The sequence below is a fragment of the Oncorhynchus mykiss genome, chromosome 5 (genome assembly GCF_057628025.1).
Source record: "Oncorhynchus mykiss isolate SJ-2025 chromosome 5, ASM5762802v1, whole genome shotgun sequence".
NCBI classification, from domain to species: Eukaryota; Metazoa; Chordata; class Actinopteri; order Salmoniformes; family Salmonidae; genus Oncorhynchus; species Oncorhynchus mykiss.
In genome coordinates, this window is record NC_143026.1 from 97,835,306 (window position 1) to 97,862,829 (window position 27,524).

General features: G+C 41.8%; 1 protein-coding gene across 1 annotated transcript in view; it reads left to right on the plus strand.

The window, feature by feature from the left end:
• The window catches only part of traf3ip2l (TRAF3 interacting protein 2-like), an 87,565-nt gene continuing 60,041 nt past the window's right edge, over positions 1–27,524 (plus strand). Inside the window, exons 1-3 of the mRNA XM_036979033.2 lie at positions 1–157; positions 6,973–7,067; positions 19,171–19,763. Of these exons, the coding sequence (XP_036834928.2) occupies positions 7,024–7,067; positions 19,171–19,763 (637 nt within the window). The 5' untranslated portion in view covers positions 1–157; positions 6,973–7,023. The remainder of the gene's footprint in view (positions 158–6,972; positions 7,068–19,170; positions 19,764–27,524) is intronic.

Below are 27,524 nucleotides of genomic sequence, written 5' to 3' on the forward strand. Positions count from 1 at the left end.
ATTGACCGAAGAGAGGAGGCTGGGCTTGGTGAACTTTTCTCTCTTGGCAGTGTCACTTGAGCGAGTATCGAGACATACATACCATACCGGCTCTTCGATTTTCAACTTTTTGAACAAGCCGTCAGATCTGGATTAAAATCCTTATTTTGATCATGAGGTAGGTGAAATAGCCTTTCTAGAGCACTGTGCCCTGGTTAATATGAGATGTGGATCTCATCTTTTTCACTTACACCAGGAAGCTACTCTGAAAATATAGTTTACCAATCTATCAATTACCTCACAATGGAAGAAGTTAAACAGCACTAAAGCTACCTTTAAATATGCACTGTGCAGAAATTGCTCCAGGTTGCTAAAATTATCGTAGTTAACCTAATTTCAGTGTATGTAACAGAACAAACAGTCATTATGTAGATAATCATTGTACCATCTACACCCTTGTGAAATTTATATTTCCATAACTAAATATTGTATTTTCAGCTGTTTGAAGCAGGTTTACAAAACTGAAAGTAAAAGACAAACTCATCTTAAGAACGGGAAGCATAGAAATAGCACACATAGAACAGCTCTACTGCTTCTTAGATTTGCTTTCAAAGAGAATGAAAGATCTATGACTCACATTTATATGTGAATTTGGTGTGGTCCCCCAAAAAGCTTTAAGAAAAATATAGTTTACTTAACTGAAGTTACTTTTAAAAATGAGTTTGCTACATCCAAATACTTAGTTAAAAATTGTCTTATGCAAATCTGGAATGTCATTGAATACAAATTGCAAGAACAGATCACTATTGGGTCATATGTTACCACAGTGTAATTTAGCCTATTTAAAAACGTTTTAAAAGTGAGAATTAGGCACTTGTGACGGTGAAAAAGGAAATGATTGCCTATGTCAACCTATGTCAAAGTATTGTGTATTTCCAGTAGTTACCTTCACCCCTAGATGGCAAAAAAGTAATCAACTACTGAAAACACTACCTAGATTTGAATTTGTTCAACTACCACCAAGCTGCATGTAGTTAACTACTCTCCAATGCCTTTATGTATCCACCGCAGTACGGGATCTGGTAATGTTTCTTTCCCAACGTTTGTATGTTATTGGTAAAGATTTGTTGCAATAAAAAAACTAATAATTTCCTGAATATTTTGTTCTGAAGGTACAATTGCAAGGCGCGTCTAGCTCTGGTCCAGGCGCGTCTAGCTCTGGTCCAGGTGCGTCTTCTAGCCAGGGTGTAATGCACGTGCATGTAGTATTTTCCATGTCAAGAATCAGAAAGTCAACTCCTGACATTTTAAATTCAGTGTCACAATAAAAGCTTCTGAAAGTTCATTTTGATAACTGACAGACCGTAGATCTGAACACAGGAAAGCGACAGGAAGAGGCACCAAACGAAATTGCACTCAACGCAGATTTTTGCGGTCGATAGGATAGATGTCTCGGGGGCAGTTTCTGTGCACCTTTGCATGCACTGCTGCTCACGCAGGGTGTGACCATGTCAAGCAGAATGTGAACTGTTGGAAAATATGAGTTCAGCTTCTGTTCTGAATCAGGGTCAACGCTACTGCCACCGCTGTTTCAGTGGAAAACGTGACACTACAATGACTTCATCAGCGAAACGTTCTGAGATGTATAGCCTCTAGGCCAGGGGTCTGCAACAGGCGGCCTGCGGGCCAAAACCGGCCCGCAAGTGATTTTATTTTTACATTCTCTCTATGCCTTTATTTATGGTCAATTTGCAGCGTGTTAATTATTTTCCGTCCCCTGACCATTTGCTCTGACAGCTGAATCTAGTTACATACCCCTGCTCTAGGCTTTGTGCATCACACCTGGAGACGGAACAGATACCTCTTTCCTCAGATACCTCTAGTAAATTATAAATACTCCGATTCAATCAAGCTGTCAAAAACCCAAACCTGTTTCTTCAAACCTTAAATATTTTATTAAATTACTCAGGTTTCATTACACCAATGTAACCATGTAAATATCCTTATGGCTTCTGATTGTTGGTTATCCGTCTATGTAAAAACACAGAACTTTGTAAAAGAGCTGGAATGTTGTGTACCTGAATATTGTAGTTGCCCCTAGACTACCTGAGGCCAGCCAGCTTTCTCACATATCATAAACTTGAACTTTTATAACTCTGGACTGACTGTATGGTTTCTAACCTAGAATTTATAAACCTGGACTGTGTGCCTGCGTGATGTGTCCCAAATGACACCCTTCACCCTATATAGTGCCCTTCTTTTGCACTAAATAGGGAATAGAGAGCCATTTGAGGACATGTATGCCTACAATCAAGACATATATTAACAATAAATGAGGAAATGTTGATGGTTTGGTTTCCCATCAGTGAGAGTCGAGTTTGTATTTCCACTGAACTCGCATCACATCCTCCTCCTCCCCACTAGTGCTACTAGATAACAGACTATACTGCTGGTAAATTACTGCTACAGGTTCAGAAAAGTCCCTATGAGCAGAGTAGCTGTAGGTGGCACGGCACATTGACTCAATAGCCTTTACATTTTAAATTAATTTGCCAAAATGACTATATCAAATCAAGCTTTATTAATGCAGCAGACATGGAATGCAAAACTAACAAAACACAATGGAAATAAAAGCTGAAATAGTTACTACACAACAAACATAAGATAAACAAAAGAATGACACAAACTGAACAACTAAAAAGCACGCTAAGGAAAAGCAAAGCTAAAAAGGTGTTTTAAAATCCCTTTTAAATATGTCCACAGTTTCAGCCTCCCTCAGGTTCTCTGACAGGCTATTCCAGAGGCTGGGGGCATAGTAACTAAAGGCTGCGTGCATAGTAACCAGAGGCTGGGGGCATAGTAACCAGAGGCTGGGGGCATAGTAACTAAAGGCTGGGGGCATAGTAACTAAAGGCTGGGGGCATAGTAACTAGAGGCTGCCTCTCCATGCCTCTTGGTCCCCCTCAGGTTCTCTGGCAGGCTATTCCAGAGGCAGGGGGCATAGTAACTAGAGGCTGCCTCTCCATGCCTCTTGGTCCCCCTCAGGTTCTCTGGCAGGCTATTCCAGAGGCAGGGGGCATAGTAACTAAAGGCTGCCTCTCCATGCCTCTTGGTCCTAGGCTTTAGGATAGTTAAAAGGCTGCCTCTCCATGCCTCTTGGTCCTTGGCAATGGGAAAGTTAAAAGGCCAGAGGACCTGAGGGACCTATTGGGTACATAACTTAAAGCACGTCTGACATGTATTGGGGTGCATAATCATGGATTGAGTTGAAAACCAATAGAAGAATCTTCAAATTAATTCTGGTGTAATGTGTCCTCTCCATCTGGTTTTGGTCAGTACCCACGCTGTAGCATTCTGTATGTTTTGCAGTTGACCAATGGCTTTCTTGGGTAGACCAGACAGGAGAGCATTACAGTAGTCAAGCCTGCTTGTAATGAAAGCATGGATGAGTCTCTGTATCATCCTGAGAGAGAAACGGCTGCACCTTGGAGATGTTCCTCAGGTGGTAAAAAAGCTAATTTGGTCACATTCCTAATGTGGGATTTGAAATTTTGTAAAGAATCTAAAATAACTCTGTTTTTTTTACCTGGTGTTTTACCTTTATTTCCTGTGAATTAAAATGTGCGGCCAGCTTCTCTCTCTGTGCTTTGGCTCCAACAATAAGCACCTCGGTCTTGTCTTGATTTAGCTGGAGGAAGTTGTGAGTATTTCAGTCACTAATACTGTCTAATAATTTATCCGTGGAGATGAAATCCTCTTGTGACACAGACATGTAAAGTTGTGTATCGTCTGTGCAAACTCACCACATTTAGATGTGGAGGAGAGCTCACATAACTTTGCTGGGGTAGGATTTATCAGGCCATCAATGGTCAAGGAGAGCACTCAAATTATTCTCATTAGTGATCGTTATAAAATGACCCCATTTGGCATTTCTAGTTGCTCTCAGAATATCATAGTGGACCTGCAACTTTGACTTTCTCCACTTCTGCTCTGTCTTTCTGCAATGTCTCTTTAATTGATTAGTTTCCTCGCTCATATAAGCGGCTCTCCATTTGGATGTGTCCTTTTTCAACCTTAATTGAGCTATGGCATCAATGTTAGTCTAGTGGTTAGAGCATTGGACTAGTAACCGAATGGTTGCAAGATCAAATCCCCGAGCTGACAATATAAACATCTGTCGTTCTGACCCTGAACAGGCAGTTAACCCACTGTTCCTAAGCCGTCATTGAAAATAGGAATTTGTTCTTAACTGACTTGCCTAGTTAAATAGGTTAAGGTTAAAAAAATGTACTATTAAAGTTATCAACTAAATCATCACAGGAGGAAGGCAGAATAGGTGGTGGAGTATTGTTCACTAAATAAAATCTGTAGCAACTTCAGAGATAAGATAGCGTTTCTTAATAATGCGTTCAGTATTACCCTGTGCTGTGGGCAACAAGGTAGTATAAAGCAACATCAACAATAGAGGATATGTCAATAGAAAGCCCCTTGGTAATAACCAGGTTCAGAGTATGGCTGTGGTTATGGGTGGGCCCAGTAGAAAGCCCCTTGGTAATGACCAGGTCCAGAGTATGGCTGTAGTTATGGGTGGGCCCAGTAGAAAGCCCCTTGGTAATAACCAGGTCCAGAGTATGGCTGTGGTTATGGGGAGGGCCCAGTAGAAAGCCCCTTGGTAATAACCAGGTTCAGAGTATGGCTGTGGTTATGGGTGGGCCCAGTAGAAAGCCCCTTGGTAATGACCAGGTCCAGAGTATGGCTGTGGTTATGGGTGGGCCCAGTAGAAAGTCCCTTGGTAATAACCAGGTCCAGAGTATGGCTGTGGTTATGAGGAGGGCCCAGTAGAAAGCCCCCTGGTAACAACCAGGTCCAGAGTTTGCCTGTGGTTATGGGTGGGCCCAGTAACATGATGGATAAATATAGAGCTCTGGATTGACTCCAAGGCCATTGAATTTATCAATATTTTTGTCAACATGAATATTAAAATCGCCCAACACAATGATTTTATCCAAATTCTCAAGGACAATAGACAATAGTTCAGAGAAATCAGTAAAGAAAGTGGGGCAGTACTTTGGTTGCCTATACAGCGTTATGGCCAGCACTGGTGGCTGACATTTAAACAGTATAACATGATGCTCTGGTCTGGTGGCTGACATTTAAACAGTATAGCATGATGCTCAAAAGACTCAAAGTCTCCAAATGAAATGTCCTTACAGCTGATAGCATTAGTAAAAATATAGGCTTTCCCTTTTTCCTTTTCTGATGGAGTATGAAAAGCTGTAGTCTGGGGGGTGGCTTCAATAAGAGAGGCACTACAGTCTGAAGACAGCCATGTTTCAGTGAGAAACATGTAATCAACTTTGCACTCAGTAATGAGGTCATTCATAAGAAAGGTCTTACTCCTGAGTGGCCCAGCGGTCTAAGACACTGCATCGCAGCGCTAGCTGTGCCACTAGAGATTCTGGGTTCGAGTCCAGGCTCTGTCAGCCGGCCGCGACCGGCGCACAATTGGCCCAGCACCATCCAGGTTAGGGAAGGGTTTTGCCGGCAGGGATGTCCTTGTCCTATCGTGCACTAGCTACTCCTGTGCCGGTCCGGGCGCGGTGCACGCAGACATGGTCGGCAGGTGTACAGTGTTTCCTCCAACACTTTGGTGCAGCTAGCTTCTGGGTTAAGTGGGCATTGTGTCAAGAAGCAGTGCGGCTTGGTTGGGTTGTGTTTCGGAGAACGCATGGCTCTCTGCCTTCGCCTCTCCCGAGTCCGTATGGGAATTGCAGCGATGAGACAAGACTGTAACTACCAATTGGATACCACAAAATTGGGATGGCCACATTTTCTGACCATCTCCAATCTATCAGAATGGTAGGAGTTTGAACAGTTTGAAAAATAACAGTTTGAAAAAACTGGCGGAGTTAAAGGAACATAAATAAGGTTACTCACAATAACCATAGCCTGTCTGAGGTATGTGTCCTGTCTGAGGTATGTTCTGGGATATGCGTCCTGTCTGAAGTATGTCCTGGGATATGTGTCCTGTCTGAAGTATGTCCTGGGAAATGTGTCCTGTCTGAAGTATGTTCTGGGATATGTGTCCTGTCTGAAGTATGTCCTGGGATATGTTCCTGTCTGAAGTATGTCCTGGGAAATGTGTCCTGTCTGAAGTATGTTCTGGGATATGTGTCCTGTCTGAAGTATGTCCCGGGATATGTGTCCTGTCTGAAGTATGTCCCGGGATATGTGTCCTGTCTGAAGTGAAACGTCTATGATTTTTCTACCTTTGTGTACCAATTCAGGATACATCACTATGAAGAGAATTGTTTTCTGGTCATGATGTGTTTGTCCAACATTTTTAATCTCAGCCCCCGTCCACGCAGGAGGCCTTTTGCCTCTTGGTAGGCCGTCATTGTAAATAATAATTTGTTCTTAACTGACTTACCTAGTTAAATAAATAAAACATTCATATCCATAATTATGCATTTCTGTGTACTACAGATCAGGGACCATGATGTAATTCTGTTACCGGGTGGAAATCCACTTACTGCAGTTCAATAGCCAACAAAGATTTTGGTGCCACCCCATTGTTTATACATATAGACATCTTTGAATCTTAACTCAGAGAAGATATTTAGGAGTATTGGGAAAACGTGCCCACATAGGGGAATTTTACCATCATTCTGTTACATCTGCACTGTTGGAGAAAATGTGTTTTTGTAAAATGTTCATTGTAAATTGTTCAAAGTAGTCCTTGTGCATGGAGTTGTATGGTTTGTTGAACTTTGAAATCATTGGTTTTAGCTCGGCATACTTTTAAAGTGAAAAAACCTGTCATTCTGTTACTGTAGAATTGCCATCATTCTTTGCTAGCAGGATGTTGTGTGTTGCCATAAGTTACATGTGATGTTAATTTTGGCCGGCTGTGTGTTGCCATAAGTTACCTGTGATGTTGATTTTGGCAGGCTGTGTGTTGCCATAAGTTACCTGTGATGTTTATTTTGGCAGGCTGTGTGTTGCTGGGACTTGAAAGGAGCTGATCCTCCAGTGGCAGACAGAATGATGCTGCCCACTCCCTGTTACTCAACCACAGCTACTAACAGGTAGGCCTACATGCTACAGTATGTCCTACTATGGGGTATTTCCATGTAAAAGGAGACATGAGCACCAACATGTGAAATTCATAGGAGCTTGTCAAATGAAAGATGAAGTCTTTTTTTTTTTTTGCGAAATTAAGGCATATATACATTTTTCAACCATTTTCCATCGTTATAATTTAGCAAAAGTGTTTAATTTCTGGTCGAACAGATTGAAAAGTGGTCTTAGAAAACGTTTAGCAGAAAAAGTCTTAAAATGATATTAGAATACATCAATACACAATGTTGAGGTAAAGCACCCTGACAACTAATATCAACATTTAGTTTGGAGAAATGACTTGCCTTCTGTAAGTTTGAGAAACATTGCCTTGTCATACTATTACCAAAAACCAGCGCCGCAACTTTGGTTTTAGAAATGGTGGGGACATAATTATTATTTCTTTTTTTTATCCAGTCGGATAAACACTCCAAACAGCCTGACCGCTCAGAGGCGTCCACATGGTCCTAAAGCAAAACTGTTGCCTTGTTTTGTATCACATTCCAATGATAATACTGTCGGGGACAGAAATGCCACATACTGTTTCTTGAAGATATTTTCTAATTTCTCTCCTTCATGAAGAGGAAGGATAATGAAAGTTTACAGAAATAACAAGGTAGACCTACCAATTAGTTATATTATTTTTACTGATATCAAGTTTTATATCAGTGCTGTCACTAAATTGGTAACGGAATTACTGAAACATTTGTAGGGGAGAGTGGGGTAAGTTTAGCCAAAGGGTTAGTTAATTCACCACTTGTTTCTAGGAAACCATGTCACCATTTCATGGAGTCTGTGAAGGAAGACACCAAATGGAAAAAGTGTTAAGCAAGTCGGTCCAAAAACAGACTTTTACAAAGTCAAATCAATTTTACGCAGCTTTTTTTGAAAGATATCACTTAGTAGAACTGCATAAGTGTTGCTCTCCACTTTCTGGAGGACTGAGTTTTGAAATCAGTGGAATTAGAGTGTGATAGCTAAGGAAATGGAGAATATTCTGCCGTTTGATTGCAAATGAATTCATTAGGCCCTAATCTATGGATTTCACATGACTGGGAATACAGATATGCATCTGTTGGTCACAGATACCTTTAATAAAAAGATAGGGGTGTGGATCAGAAAACCAGTCCGTATCTAGTGTGACCACCATTTGCCTCATGTAGCGTGACACATCTCCTTCACATAGAGTTGATCAGGCTGTTCATTGTGGCCTGTGGAATGTTGTCCAACATGCTCAATGGGTGACATGTCTGGTGAGTATGCAGGCCATGGAAGAACTGGGACATTTTCAACTTCCAGGAATTGTCTATAGATTCTTGCGACATGGGGCCGTGCATTATCATGCTGAAACGTGAGGTGATGGCGGCAAATGAGTAGAACAACAATGGGCCCCAGGATCTCGTCACGGCATCTCTGTGCATTCAAATTGCCATTGATAAAATGCAGTTGCTGTTCGTTGTCCATAGCTTATGCCTGCCCATACCATAACCCCACCTCCACCACGAGTCACTCCGTTCACGACGTTATCATCAGAAAACCGCTTGCCCACACAATGTTATACACCTGGTCTGCAGTTGTGAGGCCGGTTGGACGCTCTGCCAAATTCTCTAAAACGGCGTTGGAGGTGGCTTATGGTAGATAAATTAGCATGAACTTATCTGGCAACCACTCTGGTGGACATTCCTGCAGTCAGGATGCCAATTGCACGCTCCCTCAACTTGAGACATCTGTGGCATTGTGTTATGTGACACAACTGCAAGTTTTTTTGGCCTTGTTATAGTCCCCAGCACAAGGTGCACCTGCGTAATGATCATGCTTTTTAATCAGTTTATTGATATGTCACACCTGTCAGGTGGATGGATCTAGGCAAAGGAGAAATGTTCTCAAATTTGTGTATAACATTTGAGAGAAATGTACTTTTTGTGTGTATGGAAAATTCAGGTATCTTTTAGGTATCTTTTATTTCAGCTCATGAAGCACTTTACAAATATATATGAGTTTATATTTGTGTTCAGTGTAGATGGTTTTAAGATTGTTCTATACATCAGTTAGGGTCTCTATAAGCTTCAATATCAGGTCCTAAACATGGCATGAAAGTGCATCCTTGTAGCTGTGTGGGTTAATATAGTCAACCTTCTTTCCTTGGGGTTAGTGGAACCAATGGCCACCATACTCCATTCAAATGATGATTACATAGTATTTTTGTAACGTGTCATGCAAATTAACTCAAGATGGTGCGTTTTTATTGTTCCAGAGCAGACCTCATCATGTATACAAATGTAAAACAAGCAGGGGTCTAGCACCCCTTGAGTTTCTTCAAACAACAGGAAGTGAGAGAAGAGAAGAAGTCTATATGAGCAGCAGCAAGGGATATATGTTTTTGACAATGACACTGAAGAGGTACATTCGACAAAACAAGAGGAAGGAAAAAGGAAACCGCACACTGCTCTTGATAGTATCACTGATATTTAATGAGCTTACGTATCGTACTACATATTCGTCTGAGCTTTTGTGAATTTCTTCAAATTTGCACCCTTATGTGGACCTCGCCCCACCCACATCTGTGAAAATCTAACGGTAGAAATGAGTAGAGAGTAGCAGATGAACACAAGGTCTGATAACATGGAGTCTGAGCTTGATAAACATATCAAGAATCTCACGGACCAGTTTGATGGGCTGGAAACAACATCTTTGTCCCATACAACTGGTCAAGAAATGAAAGGGTAATTGATATTGAACAGAGATATACCACATCCCCATTCCATGAATTACACTTTGACCTTACACTTCAAACAACCCTCATCAATTTTGGAATGAAATCAATAAACTGGGACGGAAAAGTCTTGTGATAATTCCCATGGAAATCATACTGGAAAATGCTGAATTTGAACATACAAAGAATTGTGTATTAGATAAGTGGGAGAATGATTTTGCTAACCTGTTTTCAGGGAACAATATAGCATCTGTGTTTGATGACTTCTTAAATGATACTTGTAACTTAACGAATTGGATGGGAATTAAGATGAATAGGGCTGGATACACCTGAATGCAAAATGTACCATGGAGGAAGTTAGAGGCTGTTGAGAAAGCAGAAACAAGAGAAGCATCAGGAATACAGGAGCTTCCAGATGAGGTCATAAAGTATCCCAGGTTACTGCAGACTCTAGTCTTTTTCATCCTGTCAACTTGGTACAGAGTCATCATTAACCCAATCCCAAAGTCATCAAAGAATGATCCAGGCTCCCATTCAGTTACAGAGGCATCAGTTTTATTAGCAGTCTGCGGTTATACTCTGGCTTCAGTCTTATTAGCAGTCTGCGGTTATACTCTTGCTTCAGTCTTATTAGCAGTCTGCGGTTATACTCTGGCTTCAGTCTTATTAGCAGTCTGCGGTTATACTCTTGCTTCAGTCTTATTAGCAGTCTGCAGTTATACTCTGGCATCAGTCTTATTAGCAGTCTGCGGTTATACTCTGGCTTCAGTCTTATTAGCAGTCTGCGGTTATACTCTGGCTTCAGTCTTATTAGCAGTCTGCAGTTATACTCTGGCATCAGTCTTATTAGCAGTCTGCGGTTATACTCTGGCATCAGTCTTATTAGCAGTCTGCGGTTATACTCTGGCTTCAGTCTTATTAGCACAGTCTACAAGTTGTCCTCTGGTATCTTAAACAACAGGTTGACTCAGTATTTGGAAATGTCAGGTTTCCTTGTAGACGAGCAGAACGGGTTTTGTAAACTCAGGGCTGGTGTCGTGGAAATAACCATGCTCAGTCAATATTAAATGAATAATTCTTTATTAACAGCAAGCTGGAGAGGTCACAGTCAAACTTAGATGCATAAAGTACAGGTCTGAAGTGGGCTCTATCGGGGCAGTCCCGTTACTTATCTTATATACTGCTTACGTAGGATGGTTCATAGGATTGGTTCTTACATGTGATTGGCACGTTTCCTAGGATTGGTTCTTGCATGTGATTGGCACGTTTCCTAGGATTGGTTCTTGCATGTGATTGGCACGTTTCCTAGGATTGGTTCTTACATGTGACTGGCACGTCTCCTTTCTTAACTTATATAACATGTTCTGGACGTTCTGCCAAAAGGTCTGAGGAGGGGGTCATGACCGTCTCCCCCTCATATCTCTCTACCCAGCACCTACAGGAACCAATGATAGTATGAGACTAGATGTTCAAGGCGATACATTTTCCCTCCACATTTCCTACTTTTATCACTTCTACGATAATAATGGTAAAAAATGTATGCGATAAACACTTACAAACCCTTCATTCTGGGTAATACAATTCTTATTAGTATGATAATGCTATCTAATAATAAAGGTTATACTTCTATTAACGGGAGTGAATTGATCAAAAACACACACACAGCATGTTAACACAAACTAAGAAAAAACCCCATGCTGCAGCTAGGGCTGTGGCGGTCACAACATGTCGTCAGCCAGTGATTGTCAAGCAAATAACTGTCCGTCTCACAGGCTCCTCGACTCCTCTAACCGGGGTACCTGATCCTGCTGACTCCATTCAATCAGTGTGTAATTATGTCAGGATGTGTATGAAGGCGAAGTCAGGTGCAGGAGAGCAGAGTATGATAAATAAAGCACACTTTATTAAAGTTCCAAACCGGGAGCACAACAAAACAACTTTATTAAAGTTCCAAACCGGGAGCACAACAAAACAACTTTATTAAAGTTCCAAACCGGGAGCACAACAAAACAACTTTATTAAAGTTCCAAACCGGGAGCACAACAAAACAACTTTATTAAAGTTCCAAACCGGGAGCACAACAAAACAACTTTATTATAGTCCCAAACCGGGAGCACAACAAAACAAACACGCTCAAAAAACGGAACAATAAAGTAAAGCGCTTAACGAACATCACTTGACATGAAAACAATGACACACAAAACATGGTGGGAAACAGAGGGTTAAATACAAGTAGATTGATTGGGGAAATGAAAACCAGGTGTGTATGAAGACAAGACAAATGGAGCGGCGATGGCTAGAAAGCCGGTGACGTCGATTGCCGAACGAACAAGGAGAGGAGCCGACTTCGGCGGAAGTCGTGACAGTAATTGACCATAATTAACATAAACATTTAGTATCTCCTTGCTTCCACACATATGCCAAATGGCTGTGGGCAACACTAGTTTGTTTAGCACACAAGATTTGCTTAGAATTCCTTGGCATTATTTGATATTATTTTATAGTATGAAGAACACAACTGAACAAAGCTGAATAAAATAGAAAGGATATTTTCTCCAAAAGATTTGAGGGAGTGTGCAGCTGTGGCCACTCTGTGTTGAGTGGTTAACAAAGGAACAGGTCCTCCTATAAGCTTCATGTAGAGTTATTAATGTAACTTTAGTTGTTCTACAAACGTTGGGCTATATGTAAGGCAGCATGATGAGACTAATGATTTGAAAAAAGTTGCATGAAAGGCATGAGCTCTGCTTTGTTTTTTTGCACAGGCTGTGTGCACACTTCATCAGTCTCTCATTCACAATTTGACAAGCACTTGTTAATGCCTCGAATTTCCCAGCGGCATCCCCTTTGTGTGGCCATAATGCACCCTAAAACAATCCATGCCTTTTACCGCCAGTGGCCGTTGTGCTCTTGGCCCAGAGTGCTGCATTGTGTCCTTCAAATTAAATGTATTTATATAGCCCTTCGTACATCAGCTGATAACTCAAAGTGCTGTACAGAAACCCAGCCTAAAACCCCAAACAGCAAGCAATGCAGGTGTAGACAGTGGCACAGTGGCTAGGAAAAACTCCCTAGAAAGGCCAAAACCTAGGAAGAAACCTAGAGAGGAACCAGGCTATGAGGGGTGGCCAGTCCTCTTCTGGCTGTGCCGGGTGGAGATTAAACAGCACTCCCTGATTGCTGCCTGCTCCGAAGCACCTCTCACTCACATGGCTCATATGATCGGGTCTTTCTCACAGGCTACAAGTGAAGACAGACACATCGGGGAAGCAACTGCGTGAGTCCATATCCAATTCCGAGGTGCATATTGAAGATATTGGAAGAACTTTACTTTTCGTCAGCCAACAAGATGAGTAGGCCTAACGAACAGCAAAAGCACTAGCCTATGTCAATCTAATGTTCCATTAGCGGGGAAAACACCATGATCAAAAGTGACCAAAAATGAGATTATGCAGGTAATGCTTTTATTACAAAGGTGAATTTTTATGGTGAAAATGACCTTCCCCAAACTGGAAACTCACACGCTGCTTATGTATGTAGTTAGGCTCTACACCCCTTGTAAAGCGGATTAATGTGCTTAGTTTTAAAAGTTATTTGGCCACTTTCGTTGCAATATAAACCTTATCAAAACATATAGTCCTATGGGCTATATGAGGTGTGCAACTATGATTTGAAAAACTCTGGGGGGAGGCTTACTGCACACAAGCTGGGCATCATTCACAAGTGATTGGCTAATATTGTCACCCATCAGTTGTCTTTACATATACTAAATGATATTTAGTGAAATTTGTTTTGATTTAGGATGGACCATTATCATGCACCCGTTTAATGTTTTGATAAGGTTTATATTGCAACGAAGTGGCCAAATAACTTTTAAAACTAAGCTCATTAATCCGCACTTAAATAGCAAATGGAGGGTGCTTTTTCTGTGGTTCATTTTAGCCAGGTAGGCTATACTCCTGTTGTAAAGACAAGCAATGTGCTTAATATTAGGAAAGTTTAGTTGTAAATACAGTTGGCCTGGCCTATAGATCCCTGGTAGGATTCTTCTCTTCTGTAATAGAGGCCATCACTCTATTTTCTCACGCAATTGCATAGCCTATAGAAATGTTGCGTAACATGGGCTCATGGGCTCTTATGAAGTGTTTGATTAGATTTTCGAATATATTTGCATTGATGTCAAAGTGATTAGAGGGACAATAGAGTGCTGAGTACCGGGCAGTTAGCAAGTTTGGTAGGCTACTCGCGCACTAGCGACTCCTGGCGCAGTGCGCACTGACCAGGTCGCTAGGTGCACTGTGTTTCCTCCGACACATTGGTGCAGCTGGCTTCCGAGTTGGATGCACGCTGTGTTAAGAAGCAGTGCAGCTTGTTTGGGTTGTGTTTCAGAGGACGCATGACTCTCGACCTTCGTCTCTCCCGGTCCCATACGGGAGTTGAAGCGATGAGACAAGACAGTAACTACTAACAATTGGATACTACGTAATTGGGGAGAAAAGAAGGGGGTAAAAATAAATAAATAATCTCTTATTCAATTATTCATACATACCCCTGTACCACTGTGTCCCTTACAGCCTGTTTGAGTTCAGTGAGTACTGGTGGCCTATCTATTTGTCCTCAGGAAGCTTATCTCTAACCCAAACACCAGATGGCAAGCTAATATAATGTGCCAAGATTGAGCTATCTCTGTTTGTCATGTGACCTTGTATAGAAACCATCAGCATCTTCAAAATACTAAAATACTGCATTCCTATTAGGAAGAACTTCTCAATCACTACTGCTAATACACACAGATCACTCTCAAGGTTTAAAAACAAAACAAACATTACAACTTTCTCCATATTGGAAAGCATTGTTTTTGAGTCCACCCTAACAATGTTATATTTAGTACAAATTTCTGTTGGATATTTACTTTCTGCATCCCATTTATTAAATGTCTAATATTTTAAGATGACATGTAATATGGTGAATTTATAAAATACATTGTTAAATTCAGAATGGAAGGAATCACCTTTCTGGGATCAAGGTGTATTAAAACTGGGCTGTCACTGTCTATCAGCCCCCTGTAGATGGCGTGCTCTGTCCATAATAAGTCTACCTAGCAAGTTCAAATCTAGTAAGCCATTATACATTCATACATTGTTACTTTATCAAATCTAGTAACCCATTGTACTATTCATTTCTTTTAATACTTTTTCACTACTTAGGTACGTGTGGGTGTGCAAGTTGTATATTATTATTATTATCCCATTGTTACTTTATCAGAGCTCTTGTAACCCATTATACACAAATTCCTCCTTTACACTTGTGTTCTGTTCATACAGGGGTTTAAATATTTACACTAGTGTTCTATTTTACAGCATATTCAGAAATAGTACTTTCTTCTTTCATATCTCACATTCAGAATCCCTATATAATATTATAAATCAACATACATGCTTACAGACAATTGTCAGTGGTGCTTAGGCATTCACATCCACAGCAGTCCATGTGCATCTTCAACAATTCCTAAATACCTACAATAACATCTTGTGCTATTAATCAGACCACGTAGACTTTTCTATTGTTACATCCTATGCACCATATGTATCTTCAACATTTCTTACCGCTACTTCCTATACATATAAAACACCCCGTGCTCAATAATACTTTGTGCTAGTAGTCCCAGACTACGATGATCGGTGGTGGACTGAACCCCTAGATAACCTTGTATCAAAAAGCTCAGCTCACACAGAACTGGTTGGGGTATTATTATTCAGACACGCACCTCTTTCACACCGGAGCCAGTCCCCTGACAGCTCTCATTCACTCAGTACTTAATAGTAATATCTATTATTATCTACATTTCGATTTCCAACATAAATGCAGGGGATGAAGTTAAATCTCTATATACAACTCTAGTCTCCTGTGGACAGGTTAATCAACAGAAGACTGGATGGTCTCCTGTATACAGCTCCAGTCTCCTGTGGACAGTCTCCTGTGGACAGGTTAATCAACAGAAGTGTAACGCTCTGGGTGTCGTGGGTGTGAAATCAGGCGCAGGAAACAGAGTTCAATGTAGTGCTATTTAATGCACACATGGTGAACCACGGCCACCCCACGAAACACTGGGTGCCCCAAACACAGGGGACGAAAACAGTCCAGTAAAATCCACGACCTTGAACAAACACGTTCATCTACTACATACAAAGGTTACAACAATTAATCCCGCACAAAGAAACTGGCGGGCCGGCTGACTAATGAAGCCCAACTAATTACCACAAACTCAGGACAGGTGTAACCAATAAACACATAAGGAGGGGGAGGAAAGAATCAGTGGCAGCTAGTAGGCCGGCGACGACGACCACCACCCCAACGGGAAGGGGAGCCACCTTCGGTCGGAGTCGTGAAGAGAAGACTGGGTGGTTTCCTATATACAGCTTCAGTCTCCTGTGGACTGTCTCCTGTGGACAGGTTAATGAACTGGATGGTTTTCCACTCAGTTTGGAGTCGAACAAGGCCACATTCTTTCCCTAACTATTTTTGCCCTTTTTGTAAATGACTTGTCCCAGCAAATCAAGCACGCTAACCTAGGAGATAAATTAGATGACATCACTTTAGGGATAATATTTAACACAGATTATATTGTCCTCCTTGCAGAGAGTGAGTTTGATTTGCAATGTTGGACATGGTCATTCTGTGGTGTACAAAATGGAGATGGATGATAATCCCAGATCAACCCAGATAATCCCAGATAAACCCTGAAAAGGTACAGTAAGAAGTATTCAGTACTTATCTTTTGAAGCCACACCCCTAAACTACACCAGCTCATATAAATACCTTAGTTTCCTGTCTAATGAATATGACCTTTGAAGTCTCTCAGATTCTGCAGGTAGAGCGTTGGTCTGTTGGTAGTAAACTGAACATCTGTGAAGACCATGGCTATTGTACATAATCACAGCTCTATCATTTATGTGTGTGTCCTATACTGAACAATGCAAATGGAATCTGGGTTTGTAAAGAATCTAAAACAGCAAACTCTTCAGAATATGGCATACCATGTTTTTTGGGAGTGCATGTTTGCCCCAAGCCTTACTATTCAAGGAGACATGGACTGGAGCCCTGTGAAATAAGACAGAGGAGGGAAATGATTAGGTTATGGAACTGTCTCATCAATATATCAGAAGACAGAATAACAACAAAACATTCAACTGGGATTAAACACACAGCTACCCCTGGAAAAAGGAACACAATGCCATATTTTAAAGAAGCTGATCTACAACACATATTTAGAAACAAGTTACGATGCAATGTCAATATGAGCTCAAACAAGTTAACCCTAAAATACAACCGACAAAACTGGCCAACTGACATATGGCTAAAACCAAAACTCTAAACTTTCAACCAGACCAAAAACAGCTACAATCCAGAACCTTGTCACTTCTCACCTAAGAAGAAACTAAAGGTCCTTGTGTGGCCAGTTGAGAAACAGGATACTGCCCCTGGTAATGTAAGTAGGTAGGTTCAATGCCATAGATGAAGAAGAGGGGCTATGTACTATCTGGGATTTAGGAGAGGTCCAGAATTAACTTTATATGATGATTTGAGAGCTGTACTGTTTGATAAAATGTTGCAAAGAAAACAACATGAACTATTCTGGATTATTGATGAAGACAAAGTTGAATGTCTCTTTAGGGAGTATTTGTGGTTGCAGACGGTCTCCATACATGGAGGATGAGACCGGATGAGTTGTTTGGTTTTCTCAGTTCTGTCACTGACGTATGAAAAAAAAGATTTGATCCATTAAAATGGATTCAAAAATATAGATTTTTTTTTCATTGGCCAACACACCATATCCCATCAGGTCAAAGTGGAATTATGTTTATTTTTACAAATGAAAAATTAAACGCTGAACTGTCTTGTCAATAACTATTCAACCACTTTTGTTATGGCAAGCCTAAATAAGTTCAGGAGTAAAAATATGCTCAACAAGTCACATAATAAGTTGCATGGACTCACTCTGTGTGCAATAATAGTGTTTAACATGATTTTTGAATGACTACCTCATCTCTGTACCCCCCACATACACTTATCTGTAAGGTCCCTCAGTTGAGCAGTGAATTTCATACACAGATTCAACAACAAAGACCAGGGATGTTTTCCAACTCCTCACAAAGAAGGGCAGATGGGTAAAACAACAAGAAAAGCAGACATTGAGTATCCCTTTGAGCATGGTGCAGTTATTAGTTACACTTTGGATGGTGTATCAATACACCCAGTCACTACAAAAATACAGGTGTCCTTCCTAACTCAATTGCTGTTGAGGAAGGAAACCGCTCAGAGATTTCACCATGAGGCCAATGGTGACTTTAAAACAGTTAGAGTTTAATGGGGGCGGCAGGGTAGCCTAGTGGTTAGAGTGGTTAGACCGAAAGGTTGCAAGTTCATATCCCCGAGCTGACAAGGCTGTCGTTCTGCCCCTGAACAGACAGTTAACCCACTGTTCCTAGGCCGTCATTGAAAATAATAATTTGTTCTTAACTGACTTGCCTAGTTAAATAAAGGTAAACAAAAAAACAAAACAAAAATGGCAGTGATAGGAGAAAACTGAGGATGGATCAACAACATTGTAGTTACTCTACAATACTAAACTAATTGAGAGTGAAAAGAACAAAGCCTGTACAGAATAAAAATATTCCAAAACATGTACCCTGTTTGCAACAAGCCACTAAAGTAATACTGCTAAAATGTGGTGAAGCATGTCACTTTTTTTCCTGAATACAAAGTGTTAGTTTTGGGGCAAATCCAATACAACACATTACTAAGTACCACTCTCCATATTTTCAAGCACAGTGGTGGCTGCATCATGTTATGGGTATGTTTGTAATGGTTAAGGACTGTGGAGTTTCAGGATAGAAACGGAATGGAGCTACACACAGGCAAAATCTCCACTGAAGTTGCTTATTGAGAAGACAGTAAATTTTCAAGTTACAGTTGACTTAAATCTGCTTAAATCTATGGCAAGACCTGAAAATGGCTGTCTAGCAATGATCAGCAACCAATTAGACAGACTTTGAAGAATTTAGAAATTAATAATGGGCAAATGTTTCACAATCCAGGTGTGGAAAGCTCTTAGAGACTTTCCCAGAAAGATTCACAGCTGTATTCGCTGCCAAAGGTACTCTTTGACAGAGTACTTTGTGTAGATCGTTGATTAAAAAAAATTACAATCTATTTTAATCCCACTTTGTAACACAACAAAAAGTGGAATAAATCAAAGGGTGTGAATACTGTCTGAAGTACATGTTGTAACTGAAGCCTGTCCTCTGTCCCAGGCCTAACCCTAACCTCTGACCCCTAACTGACCTCTGTCCCAGTAGGCGTGTCCCCCAGCTGATCTGCTGCCATAGAGAGTTCCAGAACACTCCAGAGGAGGACGACGAAACCTCTACCCCCTGCTCTGACCTCCGCCCCGACCTCCACCCCGACGACCCCAGCTCCATGGCTGGCTCCGCCCTCAGCAGTCGGAGGGCGGGGCCCAGCTACACGCCATATCAGCCTCCTGTAGGCCTCCCAGTCGGGTACAGCCAGCCTACCCCGTTCCCCAGCCAGGCTGATGGCTCCTGGCTTCAACCCAGCTACACCAGTGCCTGGTCTGGTCCTGGACCGGCTTACCCCAGCAGCCTGCCCTCCTGCCTCACCCCTCCGAACTACCCCAGCTACCCAGGGGAGAGCTGCTACTCCCGGGGAAGGTCCCGGTCCCTCACCCCCCTGCCGGGCCGTGACAGCCCTAGTATGACCAGCCTGGAGCAGCCACACTCCCTTCACTCCATCCCCCTCTCAGCAGGCTCCTACCACCACTCTCTGACTCCATACACCTGCTGTGCCCAGTGCCCTGTGGAGGGCTTCAACATGGGCCCCTACCACAGCCCCCGGCCCATCGCTGGTTACCGCCTACCCTCCAGGCCCATGTGTGAGTAACGCCAGCTAACAAACTTTTGTACATCGCACTGTTCCGTACGATTGACCTTATTTTAGTGTCCAAAAAAGGTAATAGTTCCAGGTCAACTGTAATATGAATACTATTGTAAAGCACAATTTCTCCCCTTTCCAACAAAATCAATGGCGAGACCTTCAGGCTGCCCATCTCTGCATGATTGAAGAAGGCAATGAGCTCCGTTGGGTCTTTTGAAAATGGCGGGTGGGGAAGTGAAACCTATTGCGTGACAGAGAAAGTGCTTTTTTCACCCGATCTGTCCAACTTATCACCTCTAAAATGTAAATAAAACACTATAAAGAGTTTATATAATGTGTCATTACATACCTATTTGAAAGTGTGAATCTGTTTTTTAGTGTGGTGCTAATGTTAACAGCGGCTGTCGTGGCTTTTGAGAGTCACAATGGCTTAGAATGTTGACGCAAAAAATTAATGCATTCAGTTATATAATTGACTAGGTATCCCCTGTCCCTGTCTTCTTACCCTGTCCATGTCCCCTTACCCTGTCCATGTCCCCTTACCCTGTCCCTGTCCCCTTACCCTTTCCACCTCCCCTGTCCATGTCCCCTTACCCTGTCCATGTCCCCTTACCCTGTCCCCTGTCCACGTCCCCTGTCCACGTCCCCTTACCCTGTCCCTGTCCCCTTACCCTGTCCCTGTCCCCTTACCCTGTCCATGTCCCCTTACCCTGTCCATGTCCCCTTACCCTGTCCATGTCCCCTGTCCACGTCCCCTTACCCTGTCCATGTCCCTGTCCCCTTACCCTTTCCACCTCCCCTGTCCATGTCCCCTTACCCTGTCCCTGTCCCCTGTCCCTGTCCCCTTACCCTGTCCCTTGTTTTTAATCTACACTCTCGCTTTGTGTGCTGTACGTTACGTCATGACACGTCACAATTTAATGTATATCGTCAGAGGGGCCCATTTAATGTACATCGTCAGAGGGCCCCATTTAATGTATATCGTCAGAGGGGCCCATTTAATGTATATCGTCAGAGGGCCCCATTTAATGTATATCGTCAGAGGGCCCCATTTAATGTACATCGTCAGAGGGCCCCATTTAATGTACATCGTCAGAGGGCCCCATTTAATGTATATCGTCAGAGGGCCCCATTTAATGTACATCGTCAGAGGGCCCCATTTAATGTACATCGTCAGAGGGCCCCATTTAATGTACATTGTCAGAGGGCCCCATTTAATGTATATCGTCAGGGGGCCCATTTAATGTACATCGTCAGAGGGGCCCATTTAATGTACATCGTCAGAGGGGCCCATTTAATGTACATCGTCAGAGGGGCCATTACCATGTCAATCAAAGCTTGACTAGAAATGTAGTTCACACCCCGGGTGTTGATGCCAACACAGTCGCTACAGTCCCATTTGTCCCCAGACTCGTTTGAATGCAACGGTTGTCCAAATTTGTACGGAATGGGGTTAGTCACCGTTACTAGTCCCAAATGGCACCATATTCCCTTCATAGTGCATTACTTTTGACCAGAGCAAAGTCGTGCACCATCAAGTGAATAGGGTTCCATTTGCGACGCGGACCTCACTGTTGTCTAATGAGAAGAAGCTGGGAAAGGGTTTGGGACCTGACCTCACTGTTGTCTAATGAGAAGAAGCTGGGAAAGGGTTTGGGACCTGACCTCACTGTTGTCTAATGAGAAGAAGCTGGGAAAGGGTTTGGGACCTGACCTCACTGTTGTCTAATGAGAAGAAGCTGGGAAAGGGTTTGGGACCTGACCTCACTGTTGTCTAATGAGAAGAAGCTGGGAAAGGGTTTGGGACCTGACCTCACTGTTGTCTAATGAGAAGAAGCTGGGAAAAGGTTTGGGACCTGACCTCACTGTTGTCTAATGAGAAGAAGCTGGGAAAGGGTTTGGGACCTGACCTCACTTTTGTCTAATGAGAAGAAGCTGGGAAAGGGTTTGGGCTCTGGCTTTGTAGGACCAACCCTGCCAAGCAGGCTCAGAATCTTGAGGGGGCGGTGCTGATCTAGGTCTCTGACCGCATTGATCTTTCTGTTTTGGCTGCATCTAGGCAGCAGGCCCATAAAACAGATAGGGACTTCTCTTTAGTGTCTGGGTCGTTCAGGTGGGTGTCTAGGGTATGGGGTTGGGGACCGTTCCATCATGATAGGACAATAAATAAATGACATGTTTCATTTATTTTAAAATGCATGTCCCTCATCGGCACAAAATTGAAAGCTCTCTCTCACAACACCTGCTCACAGACACATTGGTTCTGGGATATGCAGCCATTTCCTTTCTCACTCACTTAACACCACCCTATTCCAAACACCAAAAACACACACACCTTCCATCACAATACATTCACACATACTGTGCCTTCTTTGTCTTCTGTTTGCTGTGTTTTATCTCTACCATTTTGGTTGAGTTCTTTTGTGTTACAATTAGTTATATTTGAAGATGTGCTATTTTGCTAGTTATCCGTTCTTGTAATGTTGTCTTATCAATTTATAAAATACTAAATGGAAAATTGAATACTAATTATTTTACAACATTCCCTATCTTGAAATGGATGGTGTAGTTGTACTTCATTTAACAATTGTTTTTTTTGTATTACTACAATCCCTACCATGGCTAGTATTGGGTGTTCCATTATTACAATCCCTACCATGGCTAGTATTGGGTGTTCCATTACTACAATCCCTACCATGGCTAGTATTGGGTGTTCCATTATTACAATCCCTACCATGGCTAGTATTGGGTGTTCCATTATTACAATCCCTACCATGGCTAGTATTGGGTGTTCCATTACTACAATCCCTACCATGGCTAGTATTGGGTGTTCCATTACTACAATCCCTACCATGGCTAGTATTGGGTGTTCCATTACTACAATCCCTACCATGGCTAGTATTGGGTGTTCCATTATTACAATCCCTACCATGGCTAGTATTGGGTGTTCCATTATTACAATCCCTACCATGGCTAGTATTGGGTGTTCCATTATTACAATCCCTACCATGGCTAGTATTGGGTGTTCCATTATTACAATCCCTACCATGGCTAGTATTGGGTGTTCCATTATTACAATCCCTACCATGGCTAGAATTGGGTGTTCCATTATTACAATCCCTACCATGGCTAGTATTGGGTGTTCCATTACTACAATCCCTACCATGGCTAGTATTGGGTGTTCCATTATTACAATCCCTACCATGGCTAGAATTGGGTGTTCCATTATTACAATCCCTACCATGGCTAGTATTGGGTGTTCCATTACTACAATCCCTACCATGGCTAGAATTGGGTGTTCCATTATTACAATCCCTACCATGGCTAGAATTGGGTGTTCCATTATTACAATCCCTACCATGGCTAGTATTGGGTGTTCCATTACTACAATCCCTACCATGGCTAGTATTGGGTGTTCCATTATTACAATCCCTACCATGGCTAGTATTGGGTGTTCCATTATTACAATCCCTACCATGGCTAGTATTGGGTGTTCCATTACTACAATCCCTACCATGGCTAGAATTGGGTGTTCCATTATTACAATCCCTACCATGGCTAGAATTGGGTGTTCCATTATTACAATCCCTACCATGGCTAGTATTGGGTGTTCCATTATTACAATCCCTACCATGGCTAGTATTGGGTGTTCCATTATTACAATCCCTACCATGGCTAGTATTGGGTGTTCCATTATTACAATCCCTACCATGGCTAGTATTGGGTGTTCCATTATTACAATCCCTACCATGGCTAGTATTGGGTGTTCCATTATTACAATCCCTACCATGGCTAGTATTGGGTGTTCCATTACTACAATCCCTACCATGGCTAGTATTGGGTGTTCCATTATTACAATCCCTACCATGGCTAGTATTGGGTGTTCCGTTATTACAATCCCTACCATGGCTAGAATTGGGTGTTCCGTTATTACAATCCCTACCATGGCTAGTATTGGGTGTTCCATTATTACAATCCCTACCATGGCTAGAATTGGGTGTTCCATTATTACAATCCCTACCATGGCTAGTATTGGGTGTTCCATTACTACAATCCCTACCATGGCTAGTATTGGGTGTTCCATTATTACAATCCCTACCATGGCTAGTATTGGGTGTTCCATTATTACAATCTCTACCATGGCTAGTATTGGGTGTTCCATTATTACAATCCCTACCATGGCTAGTATTGGGTGTTCCATTACTACAATCCCTACCATGGCTAGTATTGGGTGTTCCATTACTACAATCCCTAACATGGCTAGTATTGGGTGTTCCATTACTACAATCCCTACCATGGCTAGTATTGGGTGTTCCATTATTACAATCCCTACCATGGCTAGTATTGGGTGTTCCATTATTACAATCCCTACCATGGCTAGTATTGGGTGTTCCATTATTACAATCCCTACCATGGCTAGTATTGGGTGTTCCATTATTACAATCCCTACCATGGCTAGAATTGGGTGTTCCATTATTACAATCCCTACCATGGCTAGTATTGGGTGTTCCATTATTACAATCCCTACCATGGCTAGAATTGGGTGTTCCATTATTACAATCCCTACCATGGCTAGTATTGGGTGTTCCATTATTACAATCCCTACCATGGCTAGTATTGGGTGTTCCATTACTACAATCCCTACCATGGCTAGTATTGGGTGTTCCATTATTACAATCCCTACCATGGCTAGTATTGGGTGTTCCATTATTACAATCTCTACCATGGCTAGTATTGGGTGTTCCATTATTACAATCCCTACCATGGCTAGTATTGGGTGTTCCATTATTACAATCCCTACCATGGCTAGTATTGGGTGTTCCATTATTACAATCCCTACCATGGCTAGTATTGGGTGTTCCATTATTACATCCCTACCATGGCTAGAATTGGGTGTTCCATTATTACAATCCCTACCATGGCTAGTATTGGGTGTTCCATTATTACAATCCCTACCATGGCTAGTATTGGGTGTTCCATTATTACAATCCCTACCATGGCTAGTATTGGGTGTTCCATTATTACAATCCCTACCATGGCTAGTATTGGGTGTTCCATTATTACAATCCCTACCATGGCTAGTATTGGGTGTTCCATTATTACAATCCCTACCATGGCTAGAATTGGGTGTTCCATTATTACAATCCCTACCATGGCTAGTATTGGGTGTTCCATTATTACAATCCCTACCATGGCTAGAATTGGGTGTTCCATTATTACAATCCCTACCATGGCTAGTATTGGGTGTTCCATTATTACAATCCCTACCATGGCTAGTATTGGGTGTTCCATTACTACAATCCCTACCATGGCTAGTATTGGGTGTTCCATTATTACAATCCCTACCATGGCTAGTATTGGGTGTTCCATTATTACAATCCCTACCATGGCTAGTATTGGGTGTTCCATTATTACAATCCCTACCATGGCTAGTATTGGGTGTTCCATTATTACAATCCCTACCATGGCTAGTATTGGGTGTTCCATTATTACAATCCCTACCATGGCTAGTATTGGGTGTTCCATTATTACAATCCCTACCATGGCTAGTATTGGGTGTTCCATTATTACAATCCCTACCATGGCTAGTATTGGGTGTTCCATTACTACAATCCCTACCATGGCTAGTATTGGGTGTTCCATTACTACAATCCCTACCATGGCTAGTATTGGGTGTTCCATTACTACAATCCCTACCATGGCTAGTATTGGGTGTTCCATTATTACAATCCCTACCATGGCTAGTATTGGGTGTTCCATTATTACAATCCCTACCATGGCTAGTATTGGGTGTTCCATTATTACAATCCCTACCATGGCTAGTATTGGGTGTTCCATTATTACAATCCCTACCATGGCTAGTATTGGGTGTTCCATTATTACAATCCCTACCATGGCTAGTATTGGGTGTTCCATTACTACAATCCCTACCATGGCTAGTATTGGGTGTTCCATTATTACAATCCCTACCATGGCTAGTATTGGGTGTTCCATTATTACAATCCCTACCATGGCTAGTATTGGGTGTTCCATTATTACAATCCCTACCATGGCTAGAATTGGGTGTTCGACTCCTCTATGGAAACTTTGTAATATTTAGAACATTGGTTGTCAATATCCAGTCTATCGACTACGAGGGCTACACACTTCCCTTTTAATCTATTCTCCTTGAAGATTGAATACAGAACTTTGCGCCGTTCTGCAATCTCCCTCGGAAACTGATCATTCATGCCTATTTTCATGCCAATGAGTCTTTAAAAAAATATTATTAGCCTGGACTTGAACCAGGATCTCTACTACTACTGCGCCACTCGGGAGGCTGGACCAGTGAGTAGTTTACCCAGGCTTTTAAACATTACTTTATCCTTAAAGAAAGCAGATTTGGCAACGATTGGACGCTCATACTTCTGTCCGAAACGGTTTACACGTTTGAGTTGGATCTTATCGACAGCTTCGAGTGGGATTTGAAGTGTTGTAAGAAAGAATTCCTTCACTACTTTTTCGGGAACTTCTCCTTCTTTCTTGGATACCCGTAAGTACTAGATTCTCTCTTATAGATCTAGTCGGTATGTCAAGTAAGGCTCCTCTCAGAAACATGTTCTCCTTAAGTTCACTAACATCCGTTTCTATTAAATTAAGGGTCCCTTTTAGCTTGTTTGTTAATGTCTCCATTATCGCAGCTCTTTCGTCACTCATTTCAAGCTTCGCCTTCAACTCCTTTATATCTTTACTGACTAATTCAAGTATGCCCAGTTTGTCATTTATCGACTTTAACAGATAGCTTTCCACACTTAACAGTCCCAGTGGTGAAAAGCCTAAATCGAGGAGTTGCGTTCTTTGAGATTTATTCTCCACGTTTACTCTCCGTCATGTTTGATTGAGTGTTACTTGTTTTCATAATATTTGTCGATACATTTCTCTATCCTTATGACTTGTTTTGTGTTAATATCCAGATTGAATGTTATTACCCACGAGTATATGAAGTACTAATATTTAGTCTAACTTATATTACGTATTTATCTTGAGGCAATTTACACCAGTGTGTTCAGTACGCCACCTTAGTATTCAGAATCCAGACATTCTTACAATTCCTCATTGTTTATCAGTGCAATTTTGACGGCCAACTAGCTGAAAAAGTTGAGGGTTTATCTAAATGTTCCTTCGTTAGATTTTAGCTCATCTTGATCTGGCTAGCATTAGCTGTTGATCTTGTTTTTGTTGATGTGTAGAACTGAAGGAGAGAGGCTACCTTTTCATGGTTGTTGATGTGTAAAACAGAGAGAGAAGCTACCTTTTCCTGGTTGTTGATGTGTATAACTGAGAGAGAGGCTACCTTTTCATGGTTGTTGATGTGTATAACTGAGAGAGAGGCTACCTTTTCATGGTTGTTGATGTGTATAACTGAGAGAGAGGCTACCTTTTCATGGTTGTTGATGTGTATAACTGAGAGAGAGGCTACCTTTTCATGGTTGTTTGATCAATAGGACTGTAAAGTTCCCAAATGTAAGACGACTCCTGTGTTTACATATTAGCAGAAATCCATTCAGGTGCATGGTGTCTTTTAGCGGATGTGTTCTAATGATCTAAATTTGCGCTGTTGCTACTTCCTGTAAACACAGTCCAGTTCAAATTGAATTGTCGTGTCTTTACTATCATTAACTGAAGACTTATAGTTATCAAAGGTTCTCTGTAATTAGCATTTCGTGATTTACTAATCAGGCAAATGTAATTAACTATGAAGTCGGGGCACCAAGGAAAA